Source organism: Poecile atricapillus, chromosome 2 (assembly GCF_030490865.1).
Source record: "Poecile atricapillus isolate bPoeAtr1 chromosome 2, bPoeAtr1.hap1, whole genome shotgun sequence".
Classification (NCBI taxonomy): domain Eukaryota; kingdom Metazoa; phylum Chordata; class Aves; order Passeriformes; family Paridae; genus Poecile; species Poecile atricapillus.
In genome coordinates this window covers 46,313,750-46,330,142 of record NC_081250.1, presented here as the reverse complement: position 1 = coordinate 46,330,142, position 16,393 = coordinate 46,313,750, and the positions used below count along the sequence as shown (strand labels likewise).

Below are 16,393 nucleotides of genomic sequence, written 5' to 3'. Positions count from 1 at the left end.
CTTTCAACAAACTATAAAGTTTCATTCCTGCAGTTTTCTTTCCATAAAACTGTGTAGTAAGTGCTATGTTTTGCTGGGTTTATATGTAAGTTTTGCCATTTTTATACAGTGATTCTTTAACAGTTGTGGTAGCTGTGGTTATGTCAGTTATAATAAGGAATAACAGATGGGCTGGAATGAAGAACAAAGTATTTTCAAGCATCTGGATAGCTAAAAAATTCAATTAGGGGAGTTTTATTTTGACTCCACCCACTATTATCATATATGTGGTTGCACTTTTACACTTTATATACTTAATTCAACTACAATATTTCTCCATGTTTTTTCCAGTTAAATTCAATTCCTGTTGTCTTTCTACTATTTGGAGAGCCCAGCTACATAAACCACGTTCATCCAACTACCCAACATACTACAATTGTGTGCTGGGAAAAAAGTTCTAATTTCAAGCTCCTGTTTGAACCAGGCCAATACTTTCTCACTTACAAATTGATTGCAGATTTTAATATTCTTCTAAATTCAAACATTTATTAAAATGATTTCATAGAAAATTAAATTTCAGTCCCTTCATTAGTCAAATAGTCTCTGCTTCTGTATTATTCATGCAAGGGGAAGGACTCATACAAGAATACCATTACAAATTTTAGATGTAATGATTTCCCTTATTTTGTCTTATAAGTAGTAAGAAAATTGGACACTACTATAGCAAGTTAAATCAATAATTTTTCAATGATTCAGTAAGCTTCAGTACTTCCTGCATCTCAGACTACACAATGCAACCTTAAGGTAATAAAATTAGTTTCTAATTCAGCAAAATCGAATACAGAACTGCATATGTTAAAAAACTAACACCAATAGCCTACGGGTAGCAGGTTTTAAGAGATGCCTGATTAATATATTACTATCTGACACAGTCATAATGGGCTCATGATTCACATACCAATTTTAGAAGTTGAGGCATGGCCCCAACAGTCAAGACTGCAGAGGTCATTCTTGGAGAAGCAGTATTAGCAATTCACAGATAGAAATCACTTCTTGACTGCAAAGTGAACAAAACAGAACCAGTGGTGATTCTGTGGAACCCTGTGATATATTTATGGGATCACTGTTCCAAATAAATCTAGGCAGACTTAAAGTTCATAAAGAGCTGAAGTGTGGATAAAGCTTGCTAAGTAACCCTGCTTGTCATCTTGAACGTATAAAGTCCACTTTATTTCCTGACTTTTCAACAGCTACTTTTGTTTAAATAAGAATTTTTTTTTCCCCATCTCAAATAATGAAAGTCTATTTACTAGCTTAACTCAAGCTAAAAGGTTGAGTGCTGGAAATTTAATATTTTAAGAAACTCAGAAATTCTAATTCTTTGGAGGTGATAAATTACTTCCACATAAAAATGCCTTTCCAGACTTCTTTATATTACCTCTTCAGAAAACACGCTGTTCCACTACCAAGTAAAATTATATTTATCTGTCAAATAAATGAAAGTGAAAGCAAATATTCTAGCTGCTTTCATCAACTTGCCCATACCTGTCAACCCCAGATAATAAAAGCAACTTCACATTTTACAAGGCACATGCATCATTATGTGGTCTATTCTTTTAAGAATCTTTCTTCCATGTCCTGCTCATAGATATGGAGGTGCATACAAATGATCACAAAACAAAATTGGTTACCGTATTCTAATTTTCAGATGTAGCTCCTAAAAACAAGAGGCACTACATATGCAAAGCATAAGCATCCAGTTACCTATAGACAAGCACTACAGAATCACAGAATATACTGAGCTGGAAGGGACCCACAAGGAACACTGAGTCCAACTCCTGGCCCTGCACAGGACAACAGCATGTACAACGGTTTATATAAAGACACAAGTTTTGAAGTAATGGGTCACAAATGTGGGAAATGAAATCAGTTTACCACATTCAGAACAGGTGACTTACCCCAAACACAAACTCACAAATCTCTGCCTCACTACAGTGACTCTAAATTTTTTCTTTTGGGTATTACTAACCAAATTCTAATGTGGTTAAAGGGGAAAATATCCTTCATTCAAACATTGCATTTGCTGATAAACTTGTGCCTAAAATACTAGGAGTCCCCAGTAGAATAGAGATGGAAGAAATATCCCACAACATATCCCCTAAACTCTGAGGCTGGTTTCCTCTTACAACTGTGCCTACTGATAAATTCCACATGAAATCAACATTTTTTTGCCATATGGATACCACCAGACTTAACTTCTCCGTGGACAGTCAAAAGCACAAATAACCAAAATTAGAGACATCATAAAACACTGATTTGAAGAAAAGAGGTATTTGAGCAAGTTTGCATTCTGTTTCATTTGAAAAGAAAAAGTCAGGCTACCTTTCAGCATTCACAGGCTTATCAGATATAACTTGAAGACTGTATACAAACAAAATCAAGAACTAAGTACAGAGTAGTGAACTTTAGAAATGTTCAGAAGAAAAAAACATGTCTCCAGTTTGAAGGCTTCATGCTTTCCTATGGCAAAACATAGGTTCATAACATGGTAGCAATCAAAACAGAAACCCCTTTCCCAAGACTATATCCAAACTTAATGTAAGTGTACATATAATACTCTGTCTATGTGTTTTAACTCAACCCATACTTGCATTTCAGATGTTTGTGGTAGAAATATCCCAAAGGCTGGCAACACAAGCTATTTTGCTTCAGACAATGCACCTTAACATCATGTTCTAGTTTCAGGCCAACCAGGACAGGGTAACTAATATTCAATGCAATCAATCAGCCATTAAAAGATGTACTCTTAGAAACAGCTCTGCCAACTGTCAAATAAATAGAAAAGTAGTTGTCTAGGTATTATAATCCACTCCAAGGACCTTTTATGGTCAAGCACATGGAGACAGAATAATTCAGACACAGAAAGCAAATATGACTTGTGATGGGATGTGAGAAGAGAACAAAAGAGACAGAGAAATCTTAACACATCTCAAGAAGCACCAATCAGTGACAAATTCATGGTATTTATAATCCATAAGTGTAAGAGATACTGCTCATGAGACTTCCTTTGCAGAGGAGATGTGGAGGTACAAAGGTCTTAGAAAAGAGGCCTCTCATGAAACAAAAAAAATGGAAACTCAAGAGCAGGAAAAAAGAGAATGGACTTTAAAGTCAATTCTATGAAGATACTTACATAATTATGATGGATAGCAAGCAAATACTGCTCCTTACAACTACTATTTCAACACTGAAATTTTGAACAGAGTAGGAATTCTTGTAATTCCTTTGTGTAACTCTCCCATATTTCAGCTGTTTCAATTGCAGCATATGGATAGCTTCTCTTCAAACCACTCTAGAAAGGTTTGGAAAATGCTTTTTCTAGATCTGGTGGGGGGATGTTTGAGGGTTTTTAATCAACTCAGACAGAACACCTAAAACATTTTCTTCAAGAGCTTCAGCTTCAGTGAGAATGTGTTTGAACAGCCATAACTTGAATGATAACAACCCTGGGCAAGCAAAAATATAAATGTTCAAGCAGGCTTATCCAAGGGAAGACAAATTTGTGCTGAGACAGAGACCTAAGCAGTTCAAATTAATTTAAATTGTCAGTGTAAGTGGTTACACTTCTGAAGCAATCCAGGCAGTGTGAAGTATGTAGGAGTCCCCTTGACATTACAAATATGTCAGAAAGAGTGACTAATATACATCAAGAGAACCAGAATATAAACTTCCAACAAAATAAGGGACAAACTTCTATAACAATTACTAGAAATGAACTTCCAGTTCAGTGACTAGTTATAGAGATACTCAGGGAAAACCCAGAGTAAGATAAACACACAAAGTTTTGCCTGTGGTTCAAGTTTCTGGTCACAAGCTTTTATAGCAAATTTTTGACATCCTGACAGAGAGCATTCAGCTTTTAACAGAAGGCAAAAAGTTTAACAGCTTCAAAATACATAACTTTTAGAGTGCAGAAATACCTAAAAATGTTCCAAGTAACTGCTTCTCCTTGATTCTATTTTTTCTTCCATGTTTCTGAAAATGTGATGGAAATCAAGCAGCTTGTATTGGAATTTGATCTTGTATGTTGTAGTATATTATTATCTACATACAGGTATTGCAATAGATAAATACTGTATTACATGTTATTATAAAAGGAAAAATCAATTCATAAATAATAAGGAGGGAATCACAAGTTGCTTTTGTGAGGCAATCACTACTCCTGCCCTAAGGGATTTACATAAAATAGCTTCTAATAGCATTTTTCTTATCCAGCAAGCTAGAGTCACACATTAGAAGTAACAGACATTATGCCTTAAGGAGAAAATACAAATGACCATGTAAATGAACATACAAATAAACTGTAGAGACAACTGTTTCAGAATGCTCCATTTACTTTGTAAGTATTATTGCAATAAAAGTGAAGAAAGTAATTAATTGGCATACATCATATTTAAGGCACTTCAATCTTTCAGCAGTGTAGGATTAACAACTTTATGCTTATTAAAGTCCTTAATATTATTTATGTTACAGTAGTACTGTGCTCAGGGGCCCAAATTAAGACAGGTTTCTCCTGAGTACTAGAAACTCATTATCACATTGACACACAAGGAATTCTCTTTCAAAATATTTTTAAAAAACAGAAAAAACACATATGCTCTGTTTAAGCCAAATTACTATATCTACAGGCTTTACTACAGTTTTGCTCTTTAGCTCATTTATTCTTTTTAACGCCAGAAGTACAAGCATACTGCATATCTTCCAACAGATGGGTAAAAGTATAGCTCAGAAACATACAGCCCTGGACCTCTCCCTGCCTCTCAGGCCATTGGGTGTAAGCACACAGATGCTCCTTTGTTTATCAGTACCTGAATAAAGAGGTTTGCATAACTGGATTGCTGTCTCTCAACCTGCTAAAGAACACAACCCCAAGTCAAAACCTGACATTTGTAGGTCTATGGGAATCCCGAATCTAACTGGCAAATAGAGCTGGGACAGATTTTAGGCTCTCAGATTTCACCCTAATATCAAACTGCTGAGTGCTGAAGTTCACAGGGAACAGGCAGAATCTGCATAAACATTTTAGACACATTATTGGAACAGATGATTCAATATAATGGGTTTCCAAACAAGTAATTGTATATACAAATATTAGTACAATCTGCTATTGCAAACATCAATGTTTATTTTCAAATTTTTGTAATACAAGTGTTTTTTCCATACTTCAAAAGCTGTACTGTCATATCCTGCATAATTAACTTCTGGTTATATTAAGTGGCCCACTGAGACTCTTCATTATATTTCACTTGTTAAGACCTGTTGGATGAAAGCCAGCCCAACTCTCTCCAGAGTCTAAAAAAACATAAATTATGAATATTTTTTTTTTTAAATTAGGTATCTATTAGTAACAAACAAAACACAAACATCCCTCAGATTACTCAGCACAACTCAGCAAAGCTAGTTAGTCAGATGTTCTATTTCCATTTGTTTGGAGGTAAAATGCTTGACTTATGATGAAATGTTTAGCAATGCAGTGTATGTTGGCTCAGCAGCCACCAGCCTGCTGAGGATCAGTTCTACGTGACAAGGATATTCTTACTGCATCCCCTATGGTCATAGGCACTGAGCAACCAGCACCCAGCCCAGCTCTGGGGCCACACAGTACAGGCCTAAATTGGATTGTATAAAAACACTGTCTGAGCCTTTTTGTAGTTTGCTTATTTCAGTGACAGTTACAGCACAAGTTGTAAACACATCCTACTTTCTCTTCACCCAATCCTCTACCCAACCACTTTTCCCCTGATCTCTTATGCTTCTTTTACAAAAAGTTTTGGTCTGTTGCAGTGCAGCCCTTGGCAATTTAAACAGTTCCTTAATTTCCATAATTTAACACTGGATTTTAATAATCCATTCCAACAAACCATCTCTGGAATGCATATGCTCTTAAATGCTTAATGAAGAACAGATTTTCAGTGAGATTCCCTATTTTCCTGTCTCAGGGAAGGACCTTGCCAGATTGCACAACCACACTTTTCATTCTTTTCAAAAAGAAGCTACTGGGCTGGAGCTATGAGACTCCAGGTTCAAACTTCACTCTAAAAAACCAGAAAACCTAAAGCACAATAGAGCAATTCTAGTATTGTTCTAGTATACTCATTAATGAAATGAACATTTTACAAAACAAAGGAAAAACTTAGAATTTTCCTTTTAAATGTTAACTTATTTGCTACATACCTCAGAACTGTTTGTTAGGATCTAGAAGCAAATTACACAACCAGAGATTAATCTAAGTAAAAAGTAAACTTTAACTAGTTACTTACTGAAAATTGGCTACTTTTACTGATACAGGAATGCAGGGAAGTTGAGTGGCCCATTTCAATGTAACATCTTGATAAACATTCAACATTTTACTGTGGTTTGCAATTAAAGTGTTTATTGTTCCTTCTCGCACTGTTCAAAGATAAAAAAAAAACAATTTTAAGATGAAAGATTTTTCACTAGCCAGTATTTTTCTTTGAGCCTTATATAGTTATATTTTCTTTTATTTTTAAACCATTAGTTGTTATAAATTAATTTATTATAAATTATCAAAAGTTAGGAAAGTTACATTGACACTAACCAAGGACATATGTGATATGTGATTGTGGATACCAATTTCAATTGCATATTACACAACATATGCCACAACTTGCTAAGGTTCTGGCCAGCCTTTTTTGGTAATTTAAAACATGACAAACAAAGACTCATAATGGCCATGTTGGCATGCCAGGATAGATACGACAAAATACACATTGATTAAATATCTGCTACTTACACTATTCATTAATTCTTTATTTTGTGAATACCAATTAAATGTGTATGCATTTATAGGGTGTATTTATAGTATAATTCAAAACAGAAAGCATAAAATGTGAAGACTGCTAAGATCAAATTTCTGAAGATTAAAATGATATTTTAAGTTCAAAAGGAGACATACTGTCAAAAATTTATCAGATAGTTTTTGAAACATTAAAAGAGAATATGTATTAAGAGTCTATAATTCTCAACAAGTATCTAAGTTGTTTCCACCAATTTAATAACAATAAACTTTGATTTTTTTAAGAATCTCTAAGTATCATAAGTTCATAAATCAAAAGGTCCTCAAACAGAAGGTCCTCAAACACAAGTTTACTCTTCCAAAGACTGTCATTCTTCTGTGTTTGATGCTTTGATAGCGTGGGCACCAGACAAGTACCTCCATGATTCTACAGATCATAGACTCACAGAATCATAGAATGTCTTGGGTTAGAACGGACCTTAAAGATCATGTAATCTCAGCCCCCACTAACACAGGCAGGAACACCTTCCACTAGACCAGGTTGCACAATGCCCCACCCAACCTGCTTATTCATAAAAAATTATTTATTCAGTGATTGAAAAAAAAAAATTTAACCAAGTTAAAGCTTCCTTTTACAAACCTGAACAGTAAGGAATGAAGCAACTCGGATTGTAATCAAGTTTTTTCATGAATCGTATTTGCCCATTATCCTTAAGGCAAAAGAAGTTTCTCTCACCAAGCACAAAAACAGAAGAAACTCCCTGATTAAATGAGACAACGCATATATCCAGTGCTTGCTCTCCAATGTTTAAAACCCAATCCACCTTCAAAAGAAAAAGCATGCTCCAGAAATCAAATGACAACCACATATTAAAGACAAAACATTGAGAAGGCTCAGAGCCAGTCAAATTACATATCATTTACATAGACAGAAAAGCAAAATCAAGGTCTTTTTCTGGATAAGAATTATCCTCTTATCCTTAGGGCAGTCGGCAGTCAGTAACTTTCCTTAATGTGACTCAAAAATGTCTTTTTTTTAATATGTCATTAATTGTTTGCTATGCAGTTCAGTTAAGTACATTTAGAATTTAAAATACACATCCCATTCAAAATGGAAATGCTTTATACTTTAACTAATTAATCCAAGAATAGATATTTAGAATAATTTTCATTTGCCTCCATGCATGTCCTTGGTTATTAAGGAAAAGGATAAAGAGCAAATGGTGACAACTTATTCTACCAATATATGTAAATGGAAAACTAGACAAACATTTTAGGTGTGTAAGCCAATATTTATGCTTCCAGTCATTCATGTACACCCTTTAACCTGAAGAATGCTTGTGTATGTCATAGTTTGTTTACTTCTCCAACTACATACATTGATATAATAAACAACTACTTAGAAATCCTGCCTCACCTGTCTTTAAACAATACTACTGCTTATTGACACATATCATTGATTTGTTTCTTCAGCTCCTCTGATAAATTCCAACTAATGCAAAAAATGCTTTTGACTTCTGCCAAGCTGGTTAAACAGAAATTTAGAATTTTGCGTTAAAAATATATCAAAGTTCAACTGTCAGCAATTCCTATATGAACAGTATTAATGATTTTGCTTAAAGAGCATAGAATATCCTGGCACATCTGATATATGAAACTAGAAATTCCATTTTAAAAGTTAAAGGGGAAAACCCAGCTTATTATGTTTGTTTCCATGCATGCTTCACGTTTTAGATTAAAAACTGTTCCATTTGCAGTATATCTGATAAGTCTCCAGGGGTTTTTTATTTATAAATTACCTTCTCCCACTTCTATATGTAAGATTCAGTCTAAGATTCAGATTTCTGTGTTTGAAAAATTCTAAAATTAGCCAGAGAAAGGAAGATGCTCTCCCAATATTTTACTGTTGAGCCTGAAATATGATGAATCAAGCATTTTATATATGCGGTGCATTTAGCAGACAAGCAACTCTACTGCAGGACCACAAAAATTAAATTCTCTTCCTATTAAGAGGAGGTAGCTCAAATACTAAACTAAATAGTGACAGAGACCTCCAGAAGACTTTTGAATCCACAGGTTTTTGACAAAAAGAGTTCAGGACACTATTTATGGAAACATTTCACTGTGAATTTTTCTCTAAGTACAAAGGATTCCTCAAGGAGAATGAGATTCATTTTCTACAATACAAAGTCACAATCAGACTTCATTTAACCACATGAGCAATAATTCAGGTATACCTATTTATGTATTTTACCCCTGTATGTTCTGTATTACAAAGACTGCCTTGGAAATAGTTATTTCCACCGCAGTAGTTTTTCTTGTCTCACTAGAACAACAGCAAGTTTTAAGGCCCAACCTTAAACAACTGAAGCCCAAAGAAACCTTAAGAGAAATCTACTGGAGTCTTTCCATTGCCCTTAGCAGAAATTGGATCAGGTCCTTTGTCAGCAGACAATGTTTCCATTTGTTACTTAGCATCAGTCATTTCAATATGTGTGCAGTGTTCATAGAGGGTATGTAAAATAAACAGGTTTTACCAGAAGTCTTTTTCCAGAACTGAGTTTTTGCTGTTCTGTGTCTTGTCTTTCATCAGCATCTGTTGCAAATGCCAGCACTTGGTATCTGTTACAGGCAGTTTAAAAATATTAAAAAAAAAAATATATCTTTGTAACTAATACCTCTACATTGAGTAAAAAATAAAATATAATTCTGATTATACATACATGGTAAAATCACAGTCTAAAAGGATGGTTAGAAAGCCTACTGCAACATGTCTACTGTCAGCAAAGATGTTAAGACTACTATCAGTGTAAGATAGCAGCTAAGTGTAAAGGTAGAAATTAAAACAAGCATTTCTATTCAGATTTTATGAGGAATTAAAATTAATTCAACAGTCTAAATATTAGTAGATAGATGTACTGACCACAAAGATTGAAAAAATAAATTATCAAGCTGTGCAATTCGAATTCTAATAAAAAAATTACAATTTTTTGAACTTATTAAGCTTTTAAAAAACTTCCAAAACCACTCAGAAATACAATCTGCTCCATCTAATAGTGCAACTTGCAACCACCTCCGTTAAGTAAACTAAGTGTCTCCAATCTAGGAGACTGCAGTAAACTGGAATCAGTAGGTGGCACATTTAGCAAAAGCTGGAATATTTGTGGCGTTTTATTATTTTAACTGCCAACAAACCATACTGAGAAAAATTGGCAATGTAGACGTTTGAACTATATCAACTGCCATAAAAGCTCTGCACATTTATTTGTCCTCTTTACACCTATGCAATCCTCACTGTTCAAATTCTGTCCTCATTGACTCTTCTGTAACTGTTTCCTGAATTTGTGCTGGTATCGTAACTCACTGATCTACCCCATTTTTTGTATATACACATAGATAACCTGTGGAATACTGAAGGCTTCTATATAAGTGAAATAAACAATAGAATAAGACCAAACTTAAACTTATCCAAAAAGACAGCACTTAATTCTTGAAGTCATGGAGTGCCATCAGTTCCTAAGCTTAAACCAACACAATTCTGAATGTTCCAATTCAATCTAAGATAGCAGTACATATTTTTCTTCATTGTCAAAGTTGGAGATTTAAAATGACAACAATATTCCTTACATTTCATGCGTGTACTGTGGTGCAACAAAGGGACAAGGTGTAATGGCCATATATTAGAACACAAGAAGTTACATCTCAACACGACGAAAAACTTCTTTACATTGAGGGAGGCAGAGCAGTGGAATAGGCTGACCAGGGAGTCATGGAGTCTCCCTCCCTGTAGAGAGTCACAGCCTACCTGGACATTCCAGTGTCACTCGCTCAAGGCGACCCTGTCTGCAGGGGGCTTGCCAAGATGTTCTCCAGAGGTCCATTCCAATCCTAACCAGTGACACTCTGCTTGCTACTGAAGGATTTTAGTTTCTAAAATTGTTTTACTTACAAAAGTAAACTATGTACTTTGAGTAAGAAATCTAATTGTTTAAGGTGAATGCTATGACCTAGTAAATAATATTGAGATAGCTACTTTTAGTACAACTAGGATATCTTTAACTGTCCTCTGTATGAATGAATTTACTTCCCTTATTCAGTTTAACACATTTATAAGAGAAGTTGCAGATTCACAGAATTACAGAATCACTGAATAAGTTGAGTTGGAAGGGAGCCAGAAGGATCCTGACCTAACAAAATTTTCTCTTCACCATATTTTATACTGAGTCTTGGAAAGCACCTTAACGTTTTATTTACTAATCAGAGACCTAATATGGAGGTTTCAAATAAAGCTCACATCAAACAGCAATATTTAAGTACCAGCTAGATGTATATGGTCTTTCATAAAAAAAAACTCAAGCCACAGATGACCAACACAAACTTTCAATTTAGCTAACACATCAAGCATATAAGAGGCATTTTGCTTTTAGATCTTGAAAGAATTCAGGTTCAACACAGTAAAAATTGCTTTCAAATGAAGTCTCTAAGAGCTATAAGAAGATGGATAATTTGAAGTTTAGTAACTTGTTCTGCTAAAAACACTAGATAGAACTGTTGTATTTTTTATTCAATACCATAAAAATAACCTCTTCTCTCCTTAGCATATCTGTTTCCTTCACTTTAAAAGGATTACTTAACTCTGTTCTAATGTTCTAATATTTCAAACACACACTAGAGATTAGTTCCATTACTGTTCTAACATTTGACACTTAAGACCAATAACCAAGTGAAAAATTTGTTTATATCCCTACAGTAAGTACAGTAAGGATGGCATGCTTTTCAATTAGTAACAGACTGATGAATAATTGTAGGCACATTTTTTGTAAAGGTCAAGAATCTGAACATCATTTAAACATACGAGATATTCATTTTAAAGGAGAAAATATATCTTTATTCCTTGACACCAGTATTAGATTATATTATAATTTTATTCTAATATTGTATTAGAATTTTAATTCTAAATTCTTAGGAAAATTATGAATTTTCTATTAAATTACTTTTACTTGCGACACATATATCTTGCTCAGTTTTAAGAAAACAATTCATGATACATATAATCTGATTAATCTTAAGCAGCAAAATAAAAAGAATATTGCTTGAGGACTACAGGTGACAGAACAGGGTCTGTTCTGTCAAACACAAAGCATCATGTTTGACTAACATTCCCTAGATTAGATTCCCATGGCATTATTCATAAAAAGAGGCATTCTTATTTTCTTTAATATGTATGATTACCTCTGAAAAAAATCCTTAAGGTACTTGCCCATTCCTTCAGCCTCATGAGATTCCATGAAAGGCAGCCCCATCAAACCTTTTTATAGTAGCCACTTCCAAAAATTTGACATTGTCCTTGAATTTCAGGACTTGTACTTTGTCCTTCTATCCAGGATGAAGATATTAAAGAAATACTGGCTCCAGTATCATCATCGCTCATCTTTGGCTGCTGGTTAGAACTGTGAACAACTACTGCTCTGTAAGCCTGACAGCTCTGACACTTTTTCATCTATTTTAGGGGGTGTGGATTTTTGTTATCACAGGTAATAGCTCTGCTTCAAACACCACCCCACCCGAATTTACTGCTAGGGACAGAGATTCAATAACCCTAACATTAGTCCTCTGTGAGAACAAGGGTCTGAAACAGGGAAACGTCTTGTTTGAGAAAGGCTTCACAGCAGACATCCACCACAATGTCCCACTGCTCAAGCATCCATCTGATTCTAAACAGATGGATATTTGATAAACTCTCAACATGGTGATTGCATCGAGAGCCCCATGGATTTAAGCTGCTCCTCCAGAGTAAACATAAATGCTCCCTTTTCTGTCTTTCAAAAATCATTCATATTCTCTTTCTTATTCTCTATTAGATTTGTGTCTGATTGTCCTTACAATACACAGTCCCTGTGCTTGGAGGGAGTGAAAATGTCTTGTGCAGTCTTTACTTTCCATAAACTTAATATGGTCACAAATTAAAATAGCTCACAAGAGTTTCATCCATGTTCCAATGCTGAAAGCACAGACTAGACTGAACTGAAGCAGGGATAAAAACTGGCACTTGGGAGCAACACAGCCTTGATAAACTAGTAGACTTACTACCTTTATAAAAATAAAATAGGACCATAAAGTCCTCAGTACTCACAGCACACTTTCTTCTATGACTGTACTGAGACAGTAATTACTCAGCAACATATAACATCTTTCCTGCAACTACTTGCTTTTGGATACTCCAGTAAAGGCATTAAAAATTAAACAAGACTACTTTCAGTGTGTTTACCTAGTAAATGATACCACCAAAGTGTACCATAATTACTGAACACAAACACATACTTGTAACTCTCAACCTGCTGACAAGAAGACACTGTAATGAAAGAGTCTGTGCGAGAGCTATAAGCCAAGGGACCAGGAAGAAGAAAACCAGGTAAAAACCGGCCAAAAGCGTAACTTTCTTGTTCAAACAACATGAGCATCCCATCCATGGACTGTATGCAGATCAAATCTCGACCTGAGGGAAGCAACAGAAAGAAATACAAAGGAAACAAAGCAATGTTATTTGTGTAGTTTTAATACTAAAACTGTGAGTAAATTAAAGTTGTACTCGTAAGTAATTCTAACAAAAGTATATTTTCATTTATGGGAGTGTTCACTATGAGGAAAAACATTAAATATTCCAACCTTGATAAAAGCTTACTTTCTAAAATAAACAAACTAGATTGTGGGGACAAATAACATTAAGAATACGTTAAAAAAAAAAAAAGAAGGCAGCAAGATATTTTATTTCAAAACAAAAATCCTAAGGATATATCTATTACAATTTCAGTTTAAAGAAATGTTTCAGTATTCCCAAAAACATCAAATTATTCTGGTTCCTAAATGCTTCCATAACTTAAAAGTAGCCATAACAAATGTGGTTTAAAATAACCAATTCTGTTCTTTCAAGTCTACTTAAGCAACATAACAGAAAATCCTACAAATATGTGTTGTTGTGAAAATAACACAATGGTAATGTCTTCCATGTTTTACACTCACATTTTCTGTCTTCAAGGAAAGAAAAAACAAACAAAGTTCAACTCTGTATTACTAGCAAGTATAAAAAAATCAAATAAAAAAATTCAGGTTGGAGTAAATTACTTCAAGCCTTATATATTATTCAGCATCCATAAGACATGACATAAGACGTGGCTTGTCATGCCTCAAATACAACAATCTAAATTCAAAGTCTCATTGAGAAGATTTCTGAGATCAGAAGCTGATTATGCAGTTTGCACTTCATATGTAAGGGTAACAATTCATACAAACAATATTTTTTAGGCATTCAAAGAGAGCTATACCATTAAGACTAACACTTCCTTAAGCTGAAAGAAGCATCTCTCCTGAATTCATAGATAAGCTCTTATCTAGCAAACATTACATGAAATATTCGAATGTCTATTGTCTATTCAAATGTAATTCAAAATGTCTATTCACCTCAATTACAATACTCTATTTTGTCTCAGGAATTATTCTGTATGCATGAAAGACTCAAATAAATTGTCTGTTCACTAAGTTCCACCCTCAATCCTTTAGTAAGTTTTCTAACATAGGAAGGTCAAGCAAAATAAAAATAGACTAAAACTTCATTCTTACAGTTTCATAAAGGTAACTAAAGTCAAATATTCAATATCTGAAAAGCAACAAATGTACAGTGCAAAACATTGTTCATCTCCTTTGGCTTTTAAAAGCACAGCAGCACTTCTTAATATACCCACCACCTTGTACATCTTATTCGTGTTGTTCCCACTCACTAATTTTCAAATTTGGATTTTAACTAGCTTGTACTAGTGGGTCAAACTCCAGTTATCCAAACTATTACATGTAAAGCATAATTAAAGAAAATTAAATTGTGTATGAACTCTTATTTCCTAGATATTTATAGGTCAACTTATTTCCTTCAGCCATTTGTTTTTAATGTATGTCTAGTGAATGGAGTTTTTATGTTTCACTTTGAAAAATGCAGTCCTCCAAACACTCAACCAGAAATGACCATTTCAAAAAAGCTTATTGCAGCCAGTTGGCCTTGCCAGTGACACATTTATAAAGTGAAAATATAAACCACAGTATTTTCTGCATATCAGATGGAATCACTTAGTGTACTCTACATAGTTTCAGCAGCTTGCACCTCAGGAGGAACGTCCATTAGCCAGAAAGTGTTACTTTGAAGTACAAGTCTAGCTACTGTTGTGTTGTAGTTTTGTTATTCTAGCAGAATATGAATATATTTACATCTCACTTTTAAGCCACAATGTATTTTCAGAGCTAATGCAAAGACAAAATGAGAGGCAGGTGGTAGTTCTTTGAAATAAGCTTCTAATTAAATCTATTTTGGAGCTCAAGTTTTTTTGCATGTTAATGATTTCCTGTACTCAGAGCTTCCCCTCTGGCACCAAATAATTTTCATAGAATGTACATTATGTAATCACAGGGCCCGAGAACCACAAGAAATCAGGCAATGAAAACTGAAGTGGGATAAAGTTGAAATCAGAAAAAACTTTGTAAAATTACAGAGTTTTTGAAGACATCAGCAGAGAAAACTTCTCTCAATGGTAATCAAATGCCTCACTAAAAGAGTCTTGTGTGGAAGGAAGCATCAATGAAATAAAATTAAAAGGTAAACTGGCATTTACAACACACTCAGGAGCCTTAGAGCCCTTTAATGTTACATGGGAAATGCTTTCCTAATATGATAAAAAATTGACCAGTGAAGTGATGCACCTAAACTATATATTCCCACACACAGTCCTGACTTGAAACAAGCATGTTTTCCTTTTCCTTCATCATTGAAATTTGCCCCTGAAATTTCTCAAGCAAAGGGAACACAGACTTCTCCAGTTCAAACCCACTCTGGAAAATTCTATTTCCTTCTGAGTATAGCTCCTTTAGCAAAGCAGATCTGGGGCAATTGTGAGAAAAGAACTTCAGGGATCAGGTCTGACGAATGGAAAAAACATTTGAAAATAACTTGAGCAGTTCTTAAAACAATGTATGCCTAGCAAAAGAAAAGTCTTCCATTTCCTCCCTAACCCAGTGCAGAAAGCATGTATCAGTGTACATTCAGAAAGAATTCTGAATTTACTAGCTTGGTGGTCTGGTGGCTGCTCTACAGAAAGCATCAAAGTTCAGAGCTTCAGCTGTGGCCATTCATCCTAGGCCAGAGGATCTGACTGCCAACACCCTGAACACAAGCAAAGAGGAAAACTGCCCTGCATCACTCAGTGATAATGCAAGTACCCATCCTAAATGATGCACAAAGTATACATGTTCCAGCTGACATTGACTGGATGCTTTTCTGCTGGAATTGAAAAATCACTCCAATGGGAAGGAAATATAAATAGAATAGTGCATAGGAAGAACTTTAAGAGAAACTAAGGAAAGTGTTTAAGGAAAATACTCAGTCCTTATTCTACTAAACCATTCTGGATATTAAAGCATTGCAGTAAAATATATTCATAAGTCCCACCACAAGAGATGCTCTCTCTGTAACAGCACTCCCTGTAAGGAGCCTCCCTGGTCAAGTTCTAGTAAAGCATGGAGACAGAGCTGCCATGAAAAAAGAAATGCCCTTGGTTC

General features: G+C 34.6%; 1 protein-coding gene across 1 annotated transcript in view; it reads right to left on the bottom strand.

Annotated features, from left to right (window-relative positions):
* The window catches only part of BBS9 (Bardet-Biedl syndrome 9), a 281,935-nt gene that overhangs the window by 239,320 nt on the left and 26,222 nt on the right, over window positions 1–16,393 (bottom strand). Inside the window, exons 7-10 of the mRNA XM_058833781.1 lie at window positions 13,118–13,292; window positions 9,334–9,418; window positions 7,437–7,620; window positions 6,300–6,429 (exon numbers count right to left, since the gene is read on the bottom strand). Coding sequence (XP_058689764.1) covers window positions 6,300–6,429; window positions 7,437–7,620; window positions 9,334–9,418; window positions 13,118–13,292 — 574 coding nt within the window. The remainder of the gene's footprint in view (window positions 1–6,299; window positions 6,430–7,436; window positions 7,621–9,333; window positions 9,419–13,117; window positions 13,293–16,393) is intronic.